General features: G+C 59.9%; 1 protein-coding gene across 3 annotated transcripts in view; it reads left to right on the top strand.

The window, feature by feature from the left end:
• Positions 1-22,445, top strand: part of SLC2A4RG (SLC2A4 regulator) — a 51,405-nt gene that overhangs the window by 19,124 nt on the left and 9,836 nt on the right. Inside the window, exons 3-8 of one of the 3 annotated variants that reach the window (XM_075900974.2) lie at positions 14,986-15,095; positions 15,890-16,134; positions 17,318-17,418; positions 17,844-18,105; positions 19,654-19,779; positions 21,355-21,482. In XM_075900974.2, coding sequence (XP_075757089.1) covers positions 14,986-15,095; positions 15,890-16,134; positions 17,318-17,418; positions 17,844-18,105; positions 19,654-19,779; positions 21,355-21,482 — 972 coding nt within the window. Of the gene's footprint in view, positions 1-14,985; positions 15,096-15,886; positions 16,135-17,317; positions 17,419-17,843; positions 18,106-19,653; positions 19,780-21,354; positions 21,483-22,445 lie in introns of all 3 variants that reach the window. The other 2 variants (XM_075900973.2, XM_075900975.2) reach the window with 2 other exon arrangements.

Raw genomic sequence — 22,445 nt, 5'->3', positions numbered from 1 at the left:
GGCCAGGGGAGCAGTTCTGTTTCCAGGGCTGTTGTGGCTCCTTTCCTGATGTCTTGCTTTGCAAAAGACTTTCTCTCCTTGGGAGCGCGTGGTCTTGGCTGTCGCTTTATTCCGGGGGATCTGTCAGGGGTTGGGAGGTTTCCAGGTTGGGGGTGAGGTTTGGGAGTGGGCGGAAAGCTCGCTGGCATCTGCCATCCTGGTCCCAGTTATGTGGGGGTGATATCAGCCCAACCCATGGTGGGAGTCTGACCGCCTCGGACTGGATCTGCTGGTTGTGGGTCCTATGACCGCCTGGCTCTAGAGAAGGAAGAACTGGTCCCTGGAAGGCAAGTGCTTATTGGGTAGCTGAGTAGGAACTCGACTAATCTCTCTCTTCTCCTCCTCTGCCCCCTCCCTCTGCCTTTGCTGCCTCTGTGTTTCGGCTGCCTCTCTCAGAAATGTACAAGAACCTCAGGCAGATCTTGTACATTTCAAAAGGGGGGGGGGGGCAGCAGGATAGCGAGTGCCCCCTCTCCCATTGACTAGTGGATGGAAATTCCATCCATTACTCAATTCGCTGATTTAATCAAAATTTGAACATCCCTCTCGTGGACTCTTTCTGAGCTTGGCCAAGTTGGCTCAACTCCACTGACCTTTTTCCCTGGACCCCGTGCCTCCCCGTATGTAGCATCGTACTTTCCCTCGGCCTTGCGTCTTCCCCTGTCGTTCCTTGTCTCAAATCCACTGTTTGCCACACCCCCATCTTAGCAGGAGGCATAGGCCGCCCTGTGCCTGAGCTGCCCAAATGTTGCCAGTTTAAGCCAGCGCTCCTAAAGGCATGCTCCTTGGGCCTCTTGAACCCAACATCTGACCATGGCTCTGATCTACTGGATGCCTCTGGGGAACGACCTCGGCATGCAATATCTTCCTTTTTTTAAATACACTGGGCCATCTAGTAGCCACTACCATGCCCCCCTGGCCACGCCCCTTCTTCAAAACACATTTCAACCAGCAGAGGGCGCTCACGTGCGCCAAGTCCTATTTCCATTACTGGTGAGCTTTGTTTGCAGAGAAGTACCCACCAGCTTGTAGGGGTGGCTAGCAGGTGCCTGGCTTTTTGCTGGAAAGTCCAGTTGAAAAGGGGACTGGATGCTGGACAGTCTGGTTAATGGGGGGGCAGTGCCCATGCCTCTGCCCATGCCCCTATTCAATCCAGGCTGCTTTCTACTGGTGTTGGGTGGCTGTAGCTCCCAGCTCCACAATGCGTCCCACCTGGGCTGGGATGAGAGGGGGAAAAGCAGTGTGCAAGGGGGTGGGGGAGTGCAGGGGTGTGTGGCCACAGGGCAGGGCCTTGAGAGGATGTTCTGTTCCTGCTGGAGTGTCTGTGTTTTTTTAAATATTTCCAAGCAGGCGCCCCTATTTGCCGTGGTGGCTTGTGTTGTTTGCCGAGGGCTCATTTCTAGGCACAAACTTGCCCTGACTTCAATGAAACTCATTTCGAGCCCCTTATTTTGGTTGGGCTAAAACCGATTGCTAATCCGTGCATGCAACACTGAAATCAACCTGGTGTAGACCCCAATAGGTACGTCCACACCTTGTTTTGCACTAGCGGAACTGATTCCTCTTAACATCCCAGCTTCCGTTCAGCTGCTGCAACCTTCTGGGGACACCCGCACTGGGTTTGCCAAACTAAGGGGCAAGTCAGAGGCTTGCAAGAAAAGGATCAAACCAATGTGGCGTAAAGTTCAAGTCCTTCATCCTGTGTATGGTAGACTCTATTGTCTCCGAGAGAGTTCCACTTACAATGCATTAGCCTTGAGAAGCAGTGCTGTATTTCTGCCACTGAAGGATGAGCATTATTCGCCTGTTTATGCTGTCCCAGCGGGAGCCATAAGGATATCTGACACTACTTGCTGCCTGTTGCCACAAGGAGTTAAACTCAGGAACCGCTTCCTGCTCTGTTGACAGTGTCAGGTTGCATGGGATACTCCTGTGCACAGAATATGGGTCTTGGTGTTTTAGGAATGGCTAGTCAGGCACGTGTAGGAGCTACAGGTGACCGAAGCTGTCTTACAGGTGACCGAAGCTGTCTTTCAGCTGAGAATTTTCCCCCTCTAACAGGAAATTCTCCCCCAGCGAGCGGTGTTCCCTCTACAATTTTCCAACCATGAGCGGAGTGAGTTTGGACTTGTGCACCAATATTGAGGTTGCATGTGCTGGCTTGGATGTGTGCCACCCAATTTATTAACACACACATTCCCGGCCACTAGAGCAGATCCCGTTACCGGCCCCAGCCCCCAGAACAGGCCCTGGCCCTCCCCTATCACCAAAGCAGGCCTCCTCTTCCCCACCCTCTACCCCCTGCCACATGGCCATAACAGGCCCCAGCCCCCCGCCCCAGCGGCTCCCTCGTCACGCCGTCTCAGCTGGCTCCGTCCACCAGAGGTGAGTGGAGGAAGAAGGTTTTGGACACAGGCGCGCATCTTAGTGGACACTATGCCTATGAGAAGGAATATCGTCTCTTTCCCAAACATCCCCACATCGCTGGGGAGGCCGAGACGCAGACGTTAAATGAACGGTCAGCGGGCATGCGGCAAGTTGGGCTCAGGCTACTGGTGTCTCTCTCTGCTCCAGCTGGCCATGGGGTTCTCCTAACAAAACTTTTGGTGGCCTCAAAGTGCAGCTGCCAACTCTTGCTGGTGGTTCCTCTGACCGTGGTTCCTGAAGTACTTAATTATGTCTTTGTTTTTTCCTAAGCTTATGCACATACATGTGTCTAAATCATTGACACGTGTGGTGAGGTTTTGCAGACTTAATAATAACATACAGTTGTGCCTCTTCATTACCGGAGCTGAACAGAATAGAAACACAAATCGGGCACTTTTACATTTTCTTTTTTAGGCATGCTTGTACGTTTGCTACTGTGAAAAGTGATATTTATGTCGAGGTGATGAGGGGGAGGTCGGAGCCTGGGATATTGCTGCACAGCTAGAGATTAGGGTGACATGGGGTGGGGGAATGAGTCCGGGGCTGGATCCCAGAGCTAAGGCTCAGAGCCCTGCAGATGTAGGCCAGAGCCTGCCACCCACCACCACCACAACAACAGTGAGGAAGCCCGAGCCCCACCACTGAGATCAGGGCTTGGTTGTGATAGGCATTGTGCCGACACCTAGTAAGATAGACCCAAGAACTGACCGCATGGGGGGGGGGGGGGGAATGGAGTGCAAAGTGACGCACCCAAGGGCGTACAGCAAGTCAGTGGCAGGAATGGAACCTGACCTCCTGACTCTTACTCCTGTGCTCTGTCATCTAGAGTACAACCCGAGAGGAAGTGCACTGTTGTGCTGTTATCAAAATAGATACTATAGGGTTGTGTGTGGTGTGGGGATGGTTTTATTTTTTTTTTGGGTGCTGACTTGCTGTAAGCCCGGCCTAGCTCCAGCCTCTCCCTGGGCTGCAGCCACAGCTGCTGAGCTGTCTCCACGACCTCTGGGCCAAGAACGGCCACAGGAAAAGGAGGAGGAGTCCGGGAGGAGGGGGTGGCTAGGAAGGGGTTGGACCGGGTGGGCGGGGCTCTTTGCATGAAGCTGCCAAACCAGTTGGCAACTGCTTTCCCATTGGCTCTTCTGTCGCCATGGCAATTGGCCGGGTGTGAGAGAGGGAGGGGCCTGCCTTAAGTGCAGTTGTTTGTTTTTTATTTTTAAAAAAACTGCAAACCCCCCCCCCCCCCGGCTGACAGGCTGCATGCTCTCTGATAACCAGCAGCCAAGCTGCTTGGGAGGAGGGGGGGGGGGAGAGCTTGCGGTGTGTGCAATTATAGCGAGTTGCCTCCCTCCCTGCCCAGCCAGAACAAGTGCAGCCGCGTTTCCTAGGAGGCCGATGACTCGTTGCGGCCCCCAATATAGATTGTCACCAACCGTGGCCCGGCCCCTCGGCGTGGCTCTTGATGTTGATGTATGATTTGAGTCCGGCGGGGGGGCGGAGAGTTGCTTTTTTAAACCAGTAACTGTCCCCCCCCCCCCCCCCCCCCCGCTGTTTGCAGCCCAAACGTTCTCGCTCGCAGACGCACACCCCGTGCCTGAGAGAGAAAGTGGCTATAAACAACCGTGCAACAGGCTCGCCATGTCTCTATTGTCAGTGTTGAGAGAGTGGCAGAAGGGATCCGGGGAGGGGACCAACGGCATAACTTAAAAAGGTCAACTTTTCACTAAAAATCCCCCCCGCCCCCCGCATCACCACCTTGCTATTCTGGGAGAGTGTTTGGGGGTAGGGATGTAATAGTGTAGTCGATTAACCGATAAGTAAAAACATATTGGTTAATGCTATAAACCACACGCATTTTCCCCCCTGCCAGTACATTTATTTTTTTTCCAAGAGGACTGATCAGCAGCCTGGCTCAGTCTTGGCTTGCACCGGGTCTGGGACCTACCCCTGCTGCGGCTCTGCATTTAAAGTGTATTAGGAGCCAGGCGGGCAGGCAGCCTGGCTCAGTTCCAGCTCGAGCTGGGCCTCCCTTCCCCTCCCCCAGCGGGCTGCTGCTTCCTCTGTATCAGAGGCAGCAGCGCAGGGTGACAGGCAGTTGGTCTGTGAGGGGAGCTGGTTTTCAAATTGGCTCCCCTCATGGACCAGCTCCTGCCTGGCACCCCCATGCTGCTGCCTCTGATAGAGAAGCAGCAGCACAGAATGGCAGAGGGCACCTCGGAAGTGGGGCTGGATTGTGCTGGCTGCTAGCACTGCCCCTGGGGACTGTAGAATAGTTGAGTAACCAATAAGAACTCATGAGGTTAATCAACTATTCACTTAACTGATATTTAACATCCCTAGTTTGGGAAGAGAAGGAAAGAGACTGCCTGCTTCGTACATGTGCATCAGACTGGCTGAGTCCCTTTGTGGCAGTGACAAGCAAAAGAATTTTTAGAAATCGGGTTTTTGCCTTCCTGTGATTTGTAAGTCTGGATCTTTAGTGGCGGGGATTGTCAGATCTTCTCGTTCCTGGCTCTTGGTGGTCTTGCCATGGACACTTCAGTATTACCTGAAAGAGCTGGGATGTTGACTTTTAACACAGAAGTCCTTTCTCCCACCTGTTAGCTAACAGCTGTAAACAACACGTCTTAGGCTAAGCACTTAAGTTGGTGGTGTTTACATTAAGTTTTCACCAGCTAGATTGGGTTTAGATAATCTGACTGGCAGAAAGGCATTCCAGTTTCTTGCAACGTTAGTGTTTCACAAACTTTAGGACCAGAAAAGGGGCTATTTTGTGATCATCTAAACTAGTGACTCTGCCCCCCCCCCCCACCTTATTGATTCATTTACAGATCTTTTGGTGCTTTGAAGCTTGCACATTTCTCCTTTTGTGTGCCCATTTATTTCCAGCCTTAGTATAATAACTTAAGTATTTCTGGACTCTGTAAAACAAATGCTTGAGAGAGTGTAAAAGGTTAGATTTAAACACTCTGGTTTCAGACAATGCATCAGAAACCAAAATGAAACCACTCTAATTATTTCGTTCATGCTACTTGGCTTGCAAGAAACAATTACCATGACGTCTCGTAATGTGTCGGTGCATGTGGCCAAGCTGTGCTCAGGGGCTTGACTTGCTAACTTGTTGGATTTAACTTTGCCATTGCTGCCCGTTCTTATCTGACCGAGTCACACTGAACATGAGCCAAAGGGCGCTTGGCTGCTTTTCTTACAAAACTTGCATCTAAAAAGGCTGAGTAGCTTGGTGGGGGGGTTGTGTGTGGTGTGTGTTGTTGATGTGTGTTTTTTTTTTTTTTTTTTTTTTAAGTGAATTCAGGAGAGCAAGTGTCCTTTTGGAGAACGTCTGTGCATGGGGAATAGGGCAGGAAGGTCCGAGGAGGTAGGTGAAGCCTGGCTGGCACCAAGGGCTTTGTCAGGCAGCTTCAGCTCCAGAAGCCCCCTCTTCGCAGCTTCTGACCTTCGGTACGGGGCAAACAGTGTTCCCTGTAGGCTGTCTGCTTGTGCAGCCACTCAGGAGAGTCCAATGTCGCCCAGCTGACTAGCAGAACGCGGTTGTCTGTTTCTATTGGTGGTGCACACTTGCACGTACCTCGGTGCGGGTAAAAAAAAAAGTTCCGCATGTGGATGGAAAAGATTAGAAGGACTGTTGCAAACTGAACAGTGGCTTCCCCTGCTGGGAGGAGGTCTAAATAGCAACCAGCTGGCTGTGCCACGGTTAGAGAGCCAGGAGGGAGCTCCTCATGCTCCTCCAGCCTCCTCACCTGGTAGGGACTAGGCTCCCATCTCTGCGGAAGCAGGAGTGCAGAGGGGGTTTCCTGCTCCTGCAGCGGCCTTGTGTATTTCAGGGCTCCCTGTCCCTGCAGATTTTGCGGCCATGGTACACTGTCCCTGTGTGCGAGCTCCTCTCTTCGGGCGAGAGGAACTGTGTTGGCGTGATGGGAGACGTCACCGTTTCGCTTCATTCGCTAGAGCTGTGTGACTTGATGCCAGCCCTAGCCAGCTGTGCCCTGGTTCCAAGTACAGCTCCAGCGCCTCGCACAGCAATCGTTTTACTGCACAGACCCGGTCCTGGCTGAGAGAGGAAAGGGGGCGTTTTATGTCTCTGGTACTTTCTGGTGCACTGCAGCACATGCAACATCTGTCTTGTTTGAAACCAAAATCTCACCTCCTCCCCTTTTTTTTTTGTAATTGTTATTTGTAAACAGTTGTTTGGCATAGCTCATCTCGACTGGCGGCCTTTGTAACCTGGGCCAGAGATCGTCACCCATTGATTCTTGAAGGGAGCCTAACAACTTGTCGTTGAACTAAAACCTCCACTTGTCACTTCCCGTGCTCTCTTCCAGGCTTGAAGACCTGAATGTCAAATACTTTATAAACAAAAATTTGCCCTTTTGCTCTAGGCAGCGTTAAGAATAAAAAAAAAAGTCGAATCTCGTCCCACGCAGCTCACCTTTAAACTTCAACATTTGTGAGCTGCTTTTGCATAACCTCCCTGCTGTTTCACATCTTTCTCACTCCTGAACACTCACCAGCTCTGCTTCTGAGTAGCATTTCATGAAAATTCATGCAGGGGACATGTCTTGAAGAAAGAAACTAGATCCAGTTATCCTCTCGGTCCTGGCTTCCCAGGCTGCACCTTTTGTCCCTTACTGTAGCTCATGTTTTCCATCCGTGCTAACATTTTACACAAGCATTATTCTTGCCGTAGTATTTCTAGGCACTTTTCAGTCCTAGCTGTGCAGGTAGACCCTTCACGTGCAAACTTGACCATTGAAATGCAGCCAGTTCCGGGGTATGGCCAGTGATCATCTCCATGCAGAAGGAGGGTTTTGTAATTGGTAGGTGGGGGGGAAAAAAAAAAGACCCTCTCTGCCCTTTTTACTCTTACAACTTCAGCCATCTGCCTACAGACCTGGTCCATATTGCAGCAGAAGTTCAATATCCCTCCAGATGCACAACTCCAGCTATGTAAATGACATAGCTGGAGTCGACATCTTAAATTGCATTTCCCCGCTTCCCTTACTCCATGTGAGAAGTAGGAGTACCAGTGCCTACAGGGTCACTCTCTGAGCTTGATTTAGTGGGTCTATTCTAGACCTGCTAAAATGAACCCTGGAAGATTGACCACAGCAATGTACGCCCATGTCTAAGCTACGCAGATTGAGACAGTCCTAGTCAGAATTTAAATTAGGCTAGGCCCCTGACTCATGAGAGAGGGGGAATCTGAAGGAGCAAGAGGCTGGGTTGGGGATGCTGAAAGGTCTGAGTGCCTTGCACTGTGAGCCCTTCTGGGGAGGGAAGTGTTTGCCTACCCCTGAAGTGCAGCCATCTCTGGTGTGAAGCACAATAACCATTCCACAGCACCCAGCATCACAAAGCAACAGTATAGGGCAGGGAGTGAAGGAGGATGCTGTGGTGTGACTGGCATTGCTAGGGCTGGCTTGGTGCCAGTCCATGGGGTGGAGGGGCGTCCTTTGTGTTTTATAGGGCCACACATCACCAGAATTTTGGCTTTTTAAGTCGCAGCTGACTGAGGGTTCCTTCAGCAATACAGCTCCTTCTGTCGTTGATCGATACCACCTACAATTGAAGAGTGCCTCCTACTGAATCACTACACCTGCACTTTTTCTTGCTGGGGTGTGGGTACTTTGGTGTGGGAGGAGTGAATACATGGGTTGTACTTGGCCCATGGTGCTTAGCTTAAGATGCCTACCAACAAACTACTGGCACTTATCGATCCCTATTTAATATATTTGATTCTGTGGTTGATTTTTTTGGACTGGGTTAGATGAATCTTGGAGTAGACCCTATAGATACAGGTTGGACCTCTCTTGTCCAGCATCCTTGGGACCTGACCAGTGCTGAACCACAGAAGGTCAGACTTGTCTAGCAGGATTATGAACACTTCCACTGCTTCCTGGCTTCTGAGAAGACATGTAGGGGTCAGTTAGAGCTAAACAATAGCACAGACCCCGAAAGTCAGGGCTGGTGCCTGTAAAACTTTATAGCACCATAGGCAACTTGGCCACACCTATGATACATGGACTCAAATCACGCCAGACCACGGATATTGCCGGACTGGGATTTGTCCTGTTTAGCCAAAGATGCGTAACCAAGCTCCACGGTGCAGTCTCGTCCTTCCTCCCAGCAGCACTGCCGTTCAACTGCTCACCAGTCCGTGTGGTGACCTTGCACAATTCTGTGGTTAAACTCGTAATCGTGTTCCACCACGGCCAGCTTCTCCCCTTTTAACGACTTGCCTATCTGCTCAGGGAAGGTGGGGACGTTGGAAACGGGAGTCAAGCTGTAAATCTCTTCCCAGGTCTCTCCCCTCCTCCTTGCTGCGGGTGGAGCGAAAAGGGCTAGAACTAACAAAAGATGCTCGTGGCACTAGGGAGGGTGGAAGAGAATCTTCCCTGCCCCAGCGTGGTCCATGCCTTGGACAGGCAAAAGCCCACTGATGAGGTAGCCTGAATGGGGGGCTACAGTGATCCTGGGAGTTGGGTTGTAACTCTTGGTGTAACCCCAGGGCATGGATGCAGGCTAGCTCTTGTATATTCAGCAGGTGTGGGGCGCAGCAAGGGTGCGCCCTGCTTATGTTCAAGGGGAATAGGCAGGGCACAAAACCCCTGGATAGAACCGAAAGAACAACTCGTGGGGCCATACAAGCAGCACTAGGGTGTTGTCAGCTGCTGGGCCTTTGTGCTGTTCCGGCATTGACTTTCCGGAACCCCCGGCCTCCTAGCAGGGGGCTAGCAACAGACTGAGCAGAGCTGGGACCCGGGGTTTGGTGATGGGGATGAGCCTGCAGCCGGCAACTGTACTGTGAAGCGGGGGTGGGGACCCATTTTTGGGTCAGGGGCCACTGCCCCACAGAAAAATCAGTGAGGGGCTGCACACAAGTGAGAAGCAAAACAAAAACCCCTCACTGACGTGACCCCCGCCTGAGACCCCCTCCTCCCGTTCCCCTCACACACCAGAGCTTAGGGGGGCCAGGCTAGCAGACTGTGTGCTCCAGCCCCGCGCATGCTCCCTAATGCTGGGGGGAGCCCTGAGCCTTGGGGGCCGGATCCCGGCAAGCCAGGGGCCGCATCCGGCCCCGAGGTTTCCCCACCCCTGCTGTGAAGCGTCCACTTGGCTCTCCTTGCTGCCGGAGAGGCCCGTGCCTGCCCCTGCCATCTGTCCAGGCAGCGGGGTGTGCCCAGCTCCTGGCTGGGAAGCACCAGGCCAATGACAAACTCGAGGGCGGGACGCTCGTGGTGCTGGGGGAGGGACGCAGCCGCAAACTCTGTGTGCACTTGGCAGCTCGCTGGCAAACGTTGGGGGATTGGGAAACCTGAGCAACCCGGCTAAATATTAACCCAGGAGCTGCGAAGGCTGTTCCCAGCCCGGGAGAGTCCTGGCTTGGGCCAGAGACCGTCCCTCGCCTGTTTGCTCTCCAAGTATTTTCTCTTTCAGCTCTTTTCCTGTGAGCCCGCTGCCCCCGTCCGCTGGCTCGCTGCAGCTGCCTCCTGGGCGCGGCGCCCCTACAGACCCCCCTCCTGCTGCGCTTTGTTGCGAGGGGCAGTGAGACAAGGCGGGGGACCCCGGGCTGCTGGCCCGGGAGCCCGGGCAGGAGGAGCTGCCGGGGAGCCCGCTCCTCTCTCTGCAGCCCTGCCGCTGAGGGCAGAGCGGCCAGTGGGCGGCAGCACGTGACCGTGGGGGCGCAGCAGCACCGCTTGGCTGGCGGGCACGTGGGCAGGGCTGCGGGGAAGCCATGTGCCTCCAGCAGGCTCGGCTGCTCTGTGAAGGCTGCGTGTCGGGGGAAGGGGGGCGTTTGCACTGCCCTGCGCTGTGCCTAGGCGGGGCTGCGGCTGCGAGGGCGTCTGGGGAGCTCTGTGTTCACCAGGGAGAACAGAAAATAGCCCAACCTTCGAGGCTCTGGCTGCCCAAGTCCTGTCCCCCGCCCCCCCCCCCCCCCCCTTGCAGTCCAGAGCTACGGCCGGGCGGTAGATTCTTTGCAAACTTGCTTCCCTCTGACTCCAGCCAGGCAGATTTGGGCCCCTGGGCGAAGGACTTCTTGTCAGGGCCTGATGCTCCGTCAAAGACTTTCCCTTTTCATGGGTCGGGCTGGCTCTTCCCCCCCCCCCCCCCCCCTTGCCTGCTGGTTTATTTAAAGACAGGAAGAAACCATTTCCAAGCGGCGCATCAGGAGATGCTGCCCGGCTCTCTCTGCTGTTTTTGCTGCCACAATGGGTCGGCCTGGCATCGCGCCATCCAATCGCCGCCACCCCCTCCCTCCCCTGGGGGAATGATTCATTCTGTACCGCCAGGCTCGTGTGCCTTTAGACTCCCGGCGGTCGCTGGCGCAAGAGGGGAGGGGGGTGCAGCGCGGGGGGGGCTAAGGAATGGTGACTACTCTCATTCCTCTCCTTTCCCACTGCTTTCTGCCTTCGTGGGGCAGGCAGAATCCCCCGTCCCGCACTCGGACGTGCCCCTCTGAGCTCCTTCTGGGTCCCGCCAAGCGCCCAAACTCTGGCTCTCCGGCCGGGGTATGTTGGGGAGGGGCAGGTGCAGGAACTTAAGATCAGTGGGGACAGCCTGGGGATGGGCAGCAGCTCTGGGGTTGAACCGTTGCTGGTTCAGTGGGGTTTGTGCTCTCCGTCTGGTCTCTCTTGGTGCAGGCGGGGGAGACGGCTGGAGGCGGGATAGGGGAGCGGGGCAGGGCTAGGGGGAGACGGGAATGCCGGGCTGTCTAGCTCGTGCCCTGTTAACCTGTGCTACAGGTTAACAGAGAGGCCAGCCAGGCCGGTCCCATCCGCATGCAGAGGAGAGCAAAGCTTAGCGGAGGGTCCCAGGGATCCAACATCAACACCAGCGGCCTTGTCTCCTAGGCAGCCCCCAGAGATGCTCCCAGATAATCTTGGCAAGCGCCCCCCCCTCCCCCAAATCCGTTCCCGGCCCTGAGGCATTGGGCCACCTCTGCCCCTGGTCCCTGATAGCAGTCTCCGGAGGGCTCAACTCTCCAGTGTCGTCCTGGTTATTGGGCTCAGGGCAGGGGTAACGGGGTGGGGGGGCTTAGGGCCTGTGATGTGCAGGTCATCAGCTTAGCTGGGCCCTGCTGTCTGCACGCTGACTCTAAATGCCCATTCAGCGCCCTCTTTGGACGCTGCTCTGGTGCCGGCCTTGTGCGGGAGACGGAGCGCAAGCCGCGGCCTTTCCTCCTGCCAACAGGGAGGGGGGCATGAGAACCCGGCTGAGTTTTTTTTTTTTTCCAGCCCCCAGGGCATTCAGGAAATGCTCGCCCTTGGGAGCAGGAAACCGAACCTGTGGAAGCCAGGGCTCTGTGCCCGGTGAGCCGCCCTCCAGCATGGGGCGTACCAAAGGCAGTCGTCGCGGCTGCTCCCCGAGGTGTGGGGAGGCCCCAGGCCAGGCCTAGGGATCAGTGCCACATGCGAGTCCTGGCTGGGATTCATCTGGAGGGGGGGGAGGTGAGCGAGGGGCCCGCAGAGTTTGCCACAGGAGCTCCCCAAGAGATTCCCACACCCGTGTGGCTTCTTCCAGCTGGCGGAGCGGGTTTGCAGGACGCTCATTACTGGGAGACGGCGGTGGGAGATGCGGGGAGGGGGAGGGCGGGACGTTAGAGGGTTTTTATGTGGCTTTCACCCTAACGGCAAAGGGGCATGGGAGGGGAGCAAGGGCCTGGGGGGAGTTGGGGAGACACTGTCGGCCAGGCAGGGAGAAGCGAGACCGCGTGGTCTCGGCACGCTCCTCGAGGGCGGGAAGGCGCCACCAGCGTCTCTGCCCGTGGGGCAGGCAGGCAGCAGGTGATACGGGAGTTCAAGGCTGCGCGTGGGGGGCCAGAGCGCAGATGGTGGCCGGGGGTCCGGCCGGCAAACCCCACCAGCTGACTCGTCTCTGGGACAGTCTGGAGGTGCAGCAGGCTGAGCCGTCCCCCAGCGGAAGGGTGGCCGCCGGGGCTGCTGAACGGCAGGAGCTGCCCAGCAGGAGGCGCCACCGGCAGCAGAAAGCGCTTGGGAGGGGGTGGTTGGCTGCTCACTTTATTTCGGGAGGTTTCTTCTTTCATGTGACCCCGTTAAAAATGTCGCTTTATTTCTTACCTGCAGGTGGGCTCTGCCAGTGTTAACACCTGGGTCCAGATCCCAGTTTAGCTGTTCCACGTCTTCAAACTCTCGCCGCCGCCCGCCCCCCCCCCCAAATACCCTGTGCCGCTCCCCAGGGTTCCCCACTCGAAATGTACCCAGCCCTGCACCCCCCTTCCCCATCTGCCCTCCCCTTCAGTGACACCCCCCCCCTCCCCCGGGGCCCTATGGATTGTCGAACCCCTGCTCCTTCCTTCTTTACCCCCTGTCATCTCTCCAGCTGCTCCTCCCTGGGTGGCCTAACCCCCCTCCATATTTCCCCTCCCTCACTGAATACCCCCACTTTCCCTGTTTGAGGGAGAGAGGCCCTAGCAAGATGGCGGTCCTGAGGGGGGACTTGCAGTGCAAACTTTGGGCTGGACCGAAGGGCAGCTTGGGCCACACTTCGAGCCGGGAAGGACGTGACCCTGTGGGGTGGATCCCCACTTGCTCAGAGTGGGCCTGGCCATCTCCCTGCCGGGAAGGGGCTGCGATTCCTGTGGGCAGCGCCCGGCGCAGGGAGCCGGCTCAAGCCCCGTGAGGCCTGGTCGTGCTGGCTTGCGCTCCGCTCCAGTCCAGACGTGCCCCCCACCTCCCTACCCTTGCCACCCGGGCTCCACGACAGGCCCTCCCGTCTCGCTCAGAGCACCTCGCCTTGTCACAAAGCCCCAGCGGTTCTAGGCCTACAGCCTCACCAAGGCTGCCTCTGCGCTCCAGCCTGGCCCTGGAGGAGTGTGACCCGGGACTCCTTGTGGCTCTGCCACTGGCTCATTGTGTCTCCTTGGGCAAGTCACTTATCCCCTCTGTGCCTTCGTTTCCTCATCTAGAGCTGGGAGGAGGATGGCTGCCTGCCAAAGGCGGGTGGGGGGGAGAATTCGGTGGCTGGCAGAGCATAGCCTTGTACAGAACCAGGTATTTTAAGTGAGCCCAGTGTGAGAGCAACTTTTCCCTTAGAGCCTCTCCCGAGGTGCTGCTCCCTACCCTCCGTTAGCACGAGGGGCCAAAAGCCCTCCCCTGCCGACAGACACTTTCTCCCCTCTCTGTTCGTTCGGCACATCCAGCCCCCACCCCGGTTTTCTCGCTTAGACATTGACCCGGACAAAGCACTTGGCAGCCCGAGGCGCCCCTCCGGCAGCCTGGCTGGGCCCAGTGGGTCACGTGGAGCGGGTGGAGTTGGGTGAGAGGGAATCAAGCTGGCTGTGAAAGGGACTGAGGGAGTGGGCAGGCTGGGGCCCAGGGGAGCAGGGGGTGTCATGCAGGGATCTCTGCATGCGATCCCCTCCCCACCCCCCATCGAGGTTCACGTATCGTCCTTTCCTTCCACCAGCCGGCGCTCCAGGAAAGCGCTTTGCGGCCAGGCCCACTGGCTACTCGAGAGCTTTGGTTCCCCCGTCCTGGGCCCTTGGGGGGCTGCTCTGCAAGGTGGTCTCTGCGGGCCCCTTTGTGCTCCAGGACATCTCCGCCGCTTCTGGCCTGGGCGTGAGGGGCTGGAGACACAAGCCATGTGGCAGCGGGTCCCATCCCTGGCCTGAGACACACTAGACCTCTCCTGAGGCGGGGGAGCAGTCACCCCTTGTCCTCTCCCTGCCGCGCTCACGTCAGGCTGGGGAGCTGCTTTCCGGGCGTGTTCGGCATAACGCTCGGCGTGGGAGCTGGAGGGGCAGCGTGTGCGGAGACGCGATGCCCGATGGCCGCAGCTGCCTATTGACTCAGGGCTCCCATCCCGCCCCTCTTGTTTGGGGGTGGCTCGTGGACGGTCCTTCCAGGCTGGGGGATGCTCCTGATTCCTCTCCCCTGGCGGCCGGTCTCCCTCCTGGCTGTGGGTTTGGTGGGTGCCCCTGTCTGTACCATGGGCAGAGCGCGACGGGCCAGGGCTTGAGTTTGGGTTTTGCCGCCTGGGTCCGGTTTCAAGGCAGCTTGCGATGGCCAGGGCGGATGCGGTGCTGGGAGCGCAAGGCTTGGGGTAGCCCAGGTGGCGGGGGAAGAGCCTGGCCCTCCGCAGGAGGGAGGGGTGTTGGAAAGGGGGCTGGGGAGGGCACCCGCCCAAGGTGGCTCTTCTGGGTATGACACGACCCAGCGGTGGCCCGAAAAGACCAGATGCAGAGTGGAGGTGTCGCAATCTTGTCCCGTCCCCTGGTTGTGGCCCGGGGAAGCCCCCAAGCCTGGATTGGGGGCAGGAGTCAAAAGGGGTGTCGGGCGCCCCTGCTCCAGCAGTGACGGGAGAGGGGTGCCCATGCTGGGTGGCGGGGGGACTGGCCCGGGGGCAGGGCCTGCAGGCAGGTGTCTGCCCTCGGGGGTTCTCCCAGCAGGTGTCTTGGTGGGCTGAGCGTTGGTCTGTCTGCCCCGGTGGCGCGTGGCTGTCGGCTGTCTCACCGCCGCGCTCTCCCTTTCCCGCCTCTTTCAGGAAGCTGTCGGGCAAGGCGGGGATAGACGAGGTCATGGCAGCCGCTGTCCTCACCAGCCTGTCCACCAGCCCGCTCGTGCTCGGCAACCCGCCAGGCACCCTCAGCCCAGGTACGGTGGGTTCTGAGCCCCGAGACAGACCGGGGGGGTGGTCGCCCCCTGCTCTCGGTTACGCTGCTGTAAACGCTGGCTGAGTCCTTCCGAGCCAGGAGCAGAATCCAGCCCCCCCCCATAGGAGCACAAGACCGGGTCGGCCTGGAGGTCAGTCCAGCCCGGCTGTTCTCCGGGACAGATGCTTCAGAGGCAGGTGTAAGAACCCCACTGCAGCAGATGGGCAAGTCGTCTCTCTCCTCCTCCTCCCCCTCCGGTAGAGACTGGCTGAAGCCCTCGGCTTAATAATGGGACGCAGCAGGGCTGGAGCAGCGTGCTCAGGAGACCTGGGTTCTATTCCTGTCTCAGCCCCTGAGCCTCTTAGGTGACCCCGAGCAAGTGGCTGCCCGCCCTCCTGCCTCAGTTTCCCCATCGGTTCAATGGGAATACCCATATTGGCCTCTGAGATGGACCGAGGCGCAGCCCGTACGCCTGTCGGTTCGCCTGGAGGCACGCTGGGATCCGAGCCAGGCCTCTGGGATCTCCCCCTACCGTACACAGCCACGGGTTTGAGGTTCTCCTCCAGCAGGGAAGCCCCGGCTGTGTTTAAAAAACCAAACGCACCCCGCATGGGCAAGCAGACACACGGACGTGCCTCTGCTGCAGGGGGCTGGGCCGGTGGAGAAACCTGCCCCGCTGGCACAGGAAAGCTCCAGGCGGGCACGGCGCTTGGTGCCTGGGAGGCGGACGTCGGCGTGTCCTGCCCCCGCCCCTGCCAGCGGTGGGCGACTGAAACCCCTTCCCCCCCGCAGCAGAGCCCGGCTGTGAGGCCTGGAAGGAGGGTCCCGCCATGTCCTCCAGCTACAGCAGCAGCAGCAACCACAGCGGAGACTGGAGCTGGGACCCGCCGAGCGACCGCTCCACCCCTTCGACCCCCTCGCCGCCCCTCGCCACCGACGTGGCCAAGAGCTTCCTGCCGGCCCCCCCGCTGGACGACGGCGTCGAGGAGACTGAAGCCACCCACTTCCTCTTCGGCGATCCCATTCCCCGGAAGAGGAAGGTGAGGCCGGCGGGAGCTGCCCGGGGTGGCGCCGTCTGCTGGGCCGGTCCAAGTCAGCGTAGCGGGGGGGCGAGTCTCCCCAGGATCCAGTAGAGCAGTGGTCCCCAGACTTTTCCATTGCGCCTTCTGCACCCCACCCCGGGGCTGTGCCGGGAGCCAGGCGGGCACGGGCAGCGTGAGTGGGCGAGGCTGGGGACAGGACTGGCGCGGAGCTGAGGATGGAGCAGGACTGGGTGGCGCTCCCTCTCCGCTCTCTAGGGGGACCCCGCCCTGCTCCCCTGAATGTGCCCACACAAGCGCTCTCCTAGCCGGGGGTCTGCTCCTCCGTCCTGCGGACCCACTGGCAGGGGCCTGTCCCCAGACAGGAAGAAAAGGCTCGTTCCTCACCCCACCCCCAAAACAGTCAGCCCCTCCCCCCCGTACCTGTCCACACGCCCTCCCGGCCGGGTGGGGAGAGCGGGGCGCTGGGCTGGGCCTGAAGGGCTGACCCGACGGCCGTGCGGAGCAGGTGGCAGGCTAAGGGACGCTCCCCGGGTGGGCTGGGTTATAGTCCCAGCGAGGGGCTGTTGGCGCCAACTCCCCAGCCCAGCCTGTAATAGAACGTCAGAGTCCCGGGCCCGGCGTGGCACGTGGGAGTCCACCGGAAGCCACAGCGCGTTGCATCCCTGCATCCCTGTAGCAAGCTGGGCTCTCCCCACTGCCGAACGGCCTGCAGTCCCTGTCCTAGCATCAGAGCTTAATGCGTGCCAGGGCAGAGTCCTGGTCCCGCTGGGCCCTGGCGGTGCCCGAGCCCGGGCCCCACTGGGCCTTGCTGCCTCAGCTCTGAAGGTAAGAGAAATGCCATGAGCCGCAGCATTTTGTTCATCACAAATGCAGCCCTGCCCAGCCCCTTTCCCCTGGGCACCCCCGCTGCTGGGCAGACGGGCTCGTGCCCCACACTCCCCCCGAAGAGGAGAGCGTAACTGTGCGCCCCTGTGACACTGGGGGAGCGGTTCCGGGGCTTGCTCCAGCCAGAGGGACGGGGGATGCTCCCTGCTTCAACCACTGGGCCATACTCCCTCCCCGCCAGGCCAGCCTGTGGGCTTCGGCGCTTTCCCGGGTAGGATCTGGGCCGCAGGGAGCGGGTTGCCTGGGGCCGGAGTGGGGGATATGGGCCTCATTCTCTCTCTCTCTCTTCCCCAAGAACTCCACCAAGGTGATGTTCAAGTGCTTGTGGAAAAGCTGCGGCAAGGTTCTGAGCAGCTCCTCCGGGATGCAGAAGCACATCCGGACCGTCCATCTCGGGTAGGTGCCCAGGGGCCCGGTGGTACCCGGCAGCCTGCGCTGGAGGAGGAGGGCTGGGCAGGAAGAAATCGCATCCTATGGGCAGGGCGGGCTCCCCCCAAGTTCCTCCCCCAGTCTCCCCATCTCTTGCCTCTGTAGTTGGTGGCTTCCGGGTTACTTCTCCCTTCCTCGTCTCCCACTCCTACCCTTCAGAAAGCCTCATGCCGCAGCCTCCTGTCTTGGAATCCATCAGCACCATCCCTGCCCTTAATCAACCCAAGATCCCTGAGCCACCCCCTCCCAGTCCCGAGCTACCTTCTCCCGCTGGCCTCCCACGGGTAGGTTGGGTTGCTCGCAGGAGGCAGGCCAGACCCATGGCCTTGCCCCCAGGGCTGGGTCGGAGCTGGAAATGCCTCCCAACACCTGGCCTGGCTTTCCCTGTGCAGCCGGAAAGCCGACCTGGATCAGAGCGATGGCGAGGAGGACTTCTACTACACGGAGCTGGACGTCAACGTGGACTCCCTGACGGACGGGCTGTCCAGCCTGACTCCCGTCTCGCCCACCTCATCGGTGCCCCCGGCCTTCCCTGTCCTGGAGGTGCAGCAGACCCCGCCGGTGCTGGTCAAGCCCGAGGATTCGGTGGAGTCTCCTCTCAGTCATTCAGCTCCAACCAGCTTGTGCCACGTCCACACCGACCACGCCTACCAGGTGGGCCGCGTGGACTGTGCTGGTGGGGGAAGGGCGGGGTGAGGCATGCTGGGAGCAGAGGTGGAAGTGGGTGAGACGTGGCCGCCGGTACCGGCCAGCGCGGGGCTGCTGATGGGGGCCAAAAGAGCAGCAACGTTAAAGCGCTGCCGTGGCAACGCTCTAAAGACCCTACTGGCAGGGCTGCCGTGGGGGAAGGGGGACACAGAAGGGGTATCCGACTTGGGACCTGGCGACTTACAAGGGCCCAGGGTTCTCGGCCACTGTGGCAGCAGCTGGAGCCCCAGGCCTGTTAAATGCAGGGGTGATGGGCTGGTTTGGGGAGGTTTGCTCCAGGCCCCGCCCCTTGTGCCCGAGGCTCCGCCCCTTCCAGGGTCTGGAGTCGGTTCCTGTGTCGGTAAGATTTTTTTTCCTCCCTTCACCCGTGGCTGGGACATGTGGTCTCCTGGATCCCAGAGCTGGGCTCAGTCCCTAGCAAATCCACAGAGGTTTCCCACATTGGCCCTACCGAGGGTCCCTAGAACAAGGTGCATCTCGCCTGCCTCAGACCGTACAGCCGGCTTTTTCACACACGGCTCCCAGAGGGTGCTTGTGGAAGCAGGCCGTGGCGGTGGTGTAGGAGATGCCTTTGGACTGTGGTCCCCCACAGCGTCCCCATGTTGGGAAGGAAGTGCCTGTGTGATGCAGAGTGCTGTCGCGAGCTTGTGGAACTCCCTGCTGCAGGAGGCAGGGTTGCCTAGTGAGACACAGGCCTCTTGAGCTTGGCTCTCCCAGAAGCGTGTTCACCTGGGGTTTGTATGGGGGAGCCAGGCGTGGGAGCCGAGCTGTCTGATCTGGCTGCGCTGAGGGGGCGCCGTGGCACAGGTCACGTCAAAGTCCAGCTCGAGGCTGGCTGGAGGTGGGGGAAGTGTCAGGGAGGACAGGACACGAGAGCTGCAGTTGCAGGGTAGAAGTGACCGAGGGCTGTGGCACCTCTTGGATCGGGGCAGAAACGGCTCCGCAGCTGGGCGTACGGGTCCCTCCTTGCCCACTCTGTGTGGGTTTGGGGGGGGGTTAGTCCTTTCTTTCCAGCGTGTGGCCTGAGCCTTGGGAGCCAGGACACGGGAAGGAGTGAGGAGCCCCTGCGTTAGTGCAGCCAGCCCATGGGAGCTGACGCGTCCGGGGGCAGGAAGGGTCTGAGAGTGGGTTGATGCCCAAACCGTGCTGGACTTGGACTCCCTCTGTGCATCTCTCCTGACTGCCTCCCCACCCAATCCCCCCCCCCCACACGCCGCTGGAGAGCGGGGCCCGGCCCGGCTAGGCGGAGCTTGCCCGCTGGCTGGGCAGGTGCAGGCCAGGCCGGGGCTTGTTCCCAGGTGCCTCTTGGCCCTGCCCCGTCGGTCGGGCTGCCCAGCGCTCTGGGCGAGGTGGACATAGAGCCGCGTGAGCCAGAGCTGGGCCCCGCGCCGGGCGTGGCTGCCACAGACCCACCTCCCCGGCTCCTCCTGGCCGCCCCCCAGCCGCAGGCCCAGGCGTGTCTCACCCTCTCCTGGTTCCGTTTGTGGCTTTCAGGCGATGGCTCCCGTCAGCATCTCGGCTGCTTCGAAAACCCTGCCGGGCGGGATGGGCTTCAGCATCTCCTGGCAGCCGCCGCCGCCGCCTGCGCCACAGTCCCCGGTTGTTTTTAAAGGGTCCCCGGTGAGTAACCAGATAGGCCCCCCCCCCCTCCCGGTGTTGGCTGGCAGGAGAGAGGCAGCCGGAGTCCGACAATGGTCTGTACGGTTACCTCCGTGGGGCGGTGCGGGAACAGCCCAGCCCATTCCCCTGCCCCCGTCCCATCCCATCTGTGGGTCCCTGGCATGGGCAGCTGGGGGGAGCAATTCTCCAGCCCCACCCCTTCTGATGAGGCCCCACCCCCTCAGGAGGCGGGGCAGCATGCCACACGTGTGCTCCCCCCTTCCAACCGCGAGAAGGGGAGTGGACAGGCATGCGCTAGCCCCAGAGGAGGGCGCATGGCCCAGCCCGGCCTCTCCAGCCCTGGAGCACCAGGGAAGGGAGGAGGGCGTGCCGTGCCGCGCCGTGTGGCCTGGCCCAGCTTCTCCAGCACCGGGCAGGCGGGCGCTGGGCCAGGCTGGTTTGGGAAGGCCGTGCCTGTCCCCGCCTTGCACACCGGAGGCCCCGGGCCAGAGGTGCCACCCGCAATGGGCTCTGCTCCGAGTCCGTCAGGAGAGGGGAAAGCAGGAGGCGCGGAGCCACGTAGGATCCAGCTGAGATGCAGCAGGAGAGGGTGTACCATGCAGCCTGGCGCCCGACCTGGCACGCCGGGAACCAGAGGGGTTTGCAGAACGAGTCCTGTGGGTCTGGGCAGGGTATTTTCGGCTCAAAACCGGGCGGTGTTTGCCCGATATCGGAACCTGTTTGATCTAGAACGGCCGTGTTCTAGAGCAGGCACTCCAGAGTGCTGCCTTCTGCCAGTGGGGCCGGGCTCCGGCATGGCAGCTGCCGCCGGGCTCTCATGGGGCATGAGAAATGGAGAGATTGGGGCCGTGCCATGGGACCCTGTGGAAAAGGTCCTTATTTTCCTAGCACGTCAGTTCTCATGTTTGGCTTGCCCGGTGCCTCCTGCCCGGGGATGCAGAATTCTTCACACACCTGTGCACCAAGCCCCCTGAGCCCCGTTTGCAGTCAGGTGTCCTTCCCCTTTTACATACCGGGGAAACTGAGGCCCAGCGGTGACGTGAGTCGTACACGCTCGCACTGTGGCAGATCCAGGGCCCTGCTCTAACCACGAGGCCACGGACACGGAGGTGGTGATTTTCACCTCATCAGGAGACGGGAAACTATCTTTTTCTCCACCCCCCCTGACCTTGAGACCGAGCCAGGTTCCCCACCCTTGCCCCAGGCTTTAATGCTTTTGTGGCTCTGGCTTGCCCGTTCTGTTCTTCGCCGGGCGGGACGCACGTGGCTTGCGAGGCCTGCGGCACTGAGGAAGCTGTGCGTGAGCCGTAGGATGAAACGCAGTCCCTGCGGTCAGCCTCGTGAGGCCTCGATGGCCCAGTCGGGCGGAAGGGCACAGGGTGTGTTCCGGTGCCTGCCTCCTGGGTCTTGGCGTGGGGACTGGGCCAAAGATGGCTCCCTGCCCTTGTGATGGCTGGTGTCTGGAGGGGGCAGACCCCAAGGGGGGCAGGTCTGTGGGGCTGCCACCGGTCTGATGTTGCTCGGCGTGTGCTGGCCGGGCCGAGAGGTTCTCACAGTGGGCTGTGTCCTCCCCAGGGCTGCCCGACAGCGCTCCGCCCCGTTGGCATGGGAGAGAAGCGGCCGCAGCTCCCTCACCTGCCCGTCGTCAAGACGCCCACTGCGGCGGTGCCCTCTGCCGTGCCAAAGCCAGCCACCGGCACCAGGTGAGTGGGGGCAGTCCCTGCAGGACCACCGGGACTGGCGGCTCGTGGGGCTGGGACCTGTGGGTGTAGGGAGAAGCAGTCCCTGACGCGTACGCCCAAACCGCCCCCTCCAGCCACGCTGCCAGCTTGGGAAGGAGCCGGACTCGGGGGCAGCCGGACCCTTCAGTTGTGGGAGCTTTTAATCCCATCTGTGCCCCAAAGAGAGCTGGAGAGAAAAGGCCACCTGGGCCTGCCCTGGGAGCCAGATCTCGCCCTGGCTCCAGCAGCTGCCTGGTCTCGCCATTCTGCACCGTCCAGGAGTCAGGGGGAGAGGGGAATCCCTGGGGGCCCTGGCCCACAGACCCGTGTCTCGAGTTTTGCTGTGTGCTGCCAGGGGCCCAGTTCCGGGGTGGGGGGGGTTGGCAGTTATGGGGACTGGGGCACCAGGCTAGAATGCGGCTTGTGCCGCGCATGGCGTAGGGGCAGGCCCTTAGGGAGGCGGAGCAGGTGGAGACGAGCCAGGGGCTTGGCAAGGCAGTGTCGTCTTGCTGCACTGAGCGGAGGCCGCCTTCCGAAGCCCGGTGTCGCCCCTTTGCCTGCCGCACGAGAGACACGGCAGCTTCCCGTGGTACGAGCCAGTGGGCTCGCGCTAACGCTGCACGTTCAGCCCTGTCCGTAGGGCTGGGGTGGGCCTGGATCTGGCCCCCGAGGCTCAGGGCTCCTCCCCCCCCCCAGCATTGGGGAGCCCACACTGGCGCTTCAGCCTCCCACGGGCCTGGAGCGCACAATCTAGTAGCCTGGGCCCGCCTAGGCTCTGGTGCGTGAGGGGAATGTGGGGAGAGTCTTTCTGCTTCTCAGTCGGGGCTGTCAGTTAGGGGCTTCTTTCGTTTTTCCTTCTCACGTATGTGTGGCCCCCGCCCCGAAAAAGGTTCCCCCCGCCCCTGCCGTTGGGCCTCCAGGAGCCTGCTGACGCTGCTCCTGGCC

Source organism: Pelodiscus sinensis, chromosome 17 (genome assembly GCF_052426305.1).
Source record: "Pelodiscus sinensis isolate ZL-2025 chromosome 17, ASM5242630v1, whole genome shotgun sequence".
Taxonomy (NCBI): Eukaryota; Metazoa; Chordata; order Testudines; family Trionychidae; genus Pelodiscus; species Pelodiscus sinensis.
Note: the sequence above shows the minus strand (reverse complement) of the source record. Positions and strands in the feature narration are given on the sequence as shown.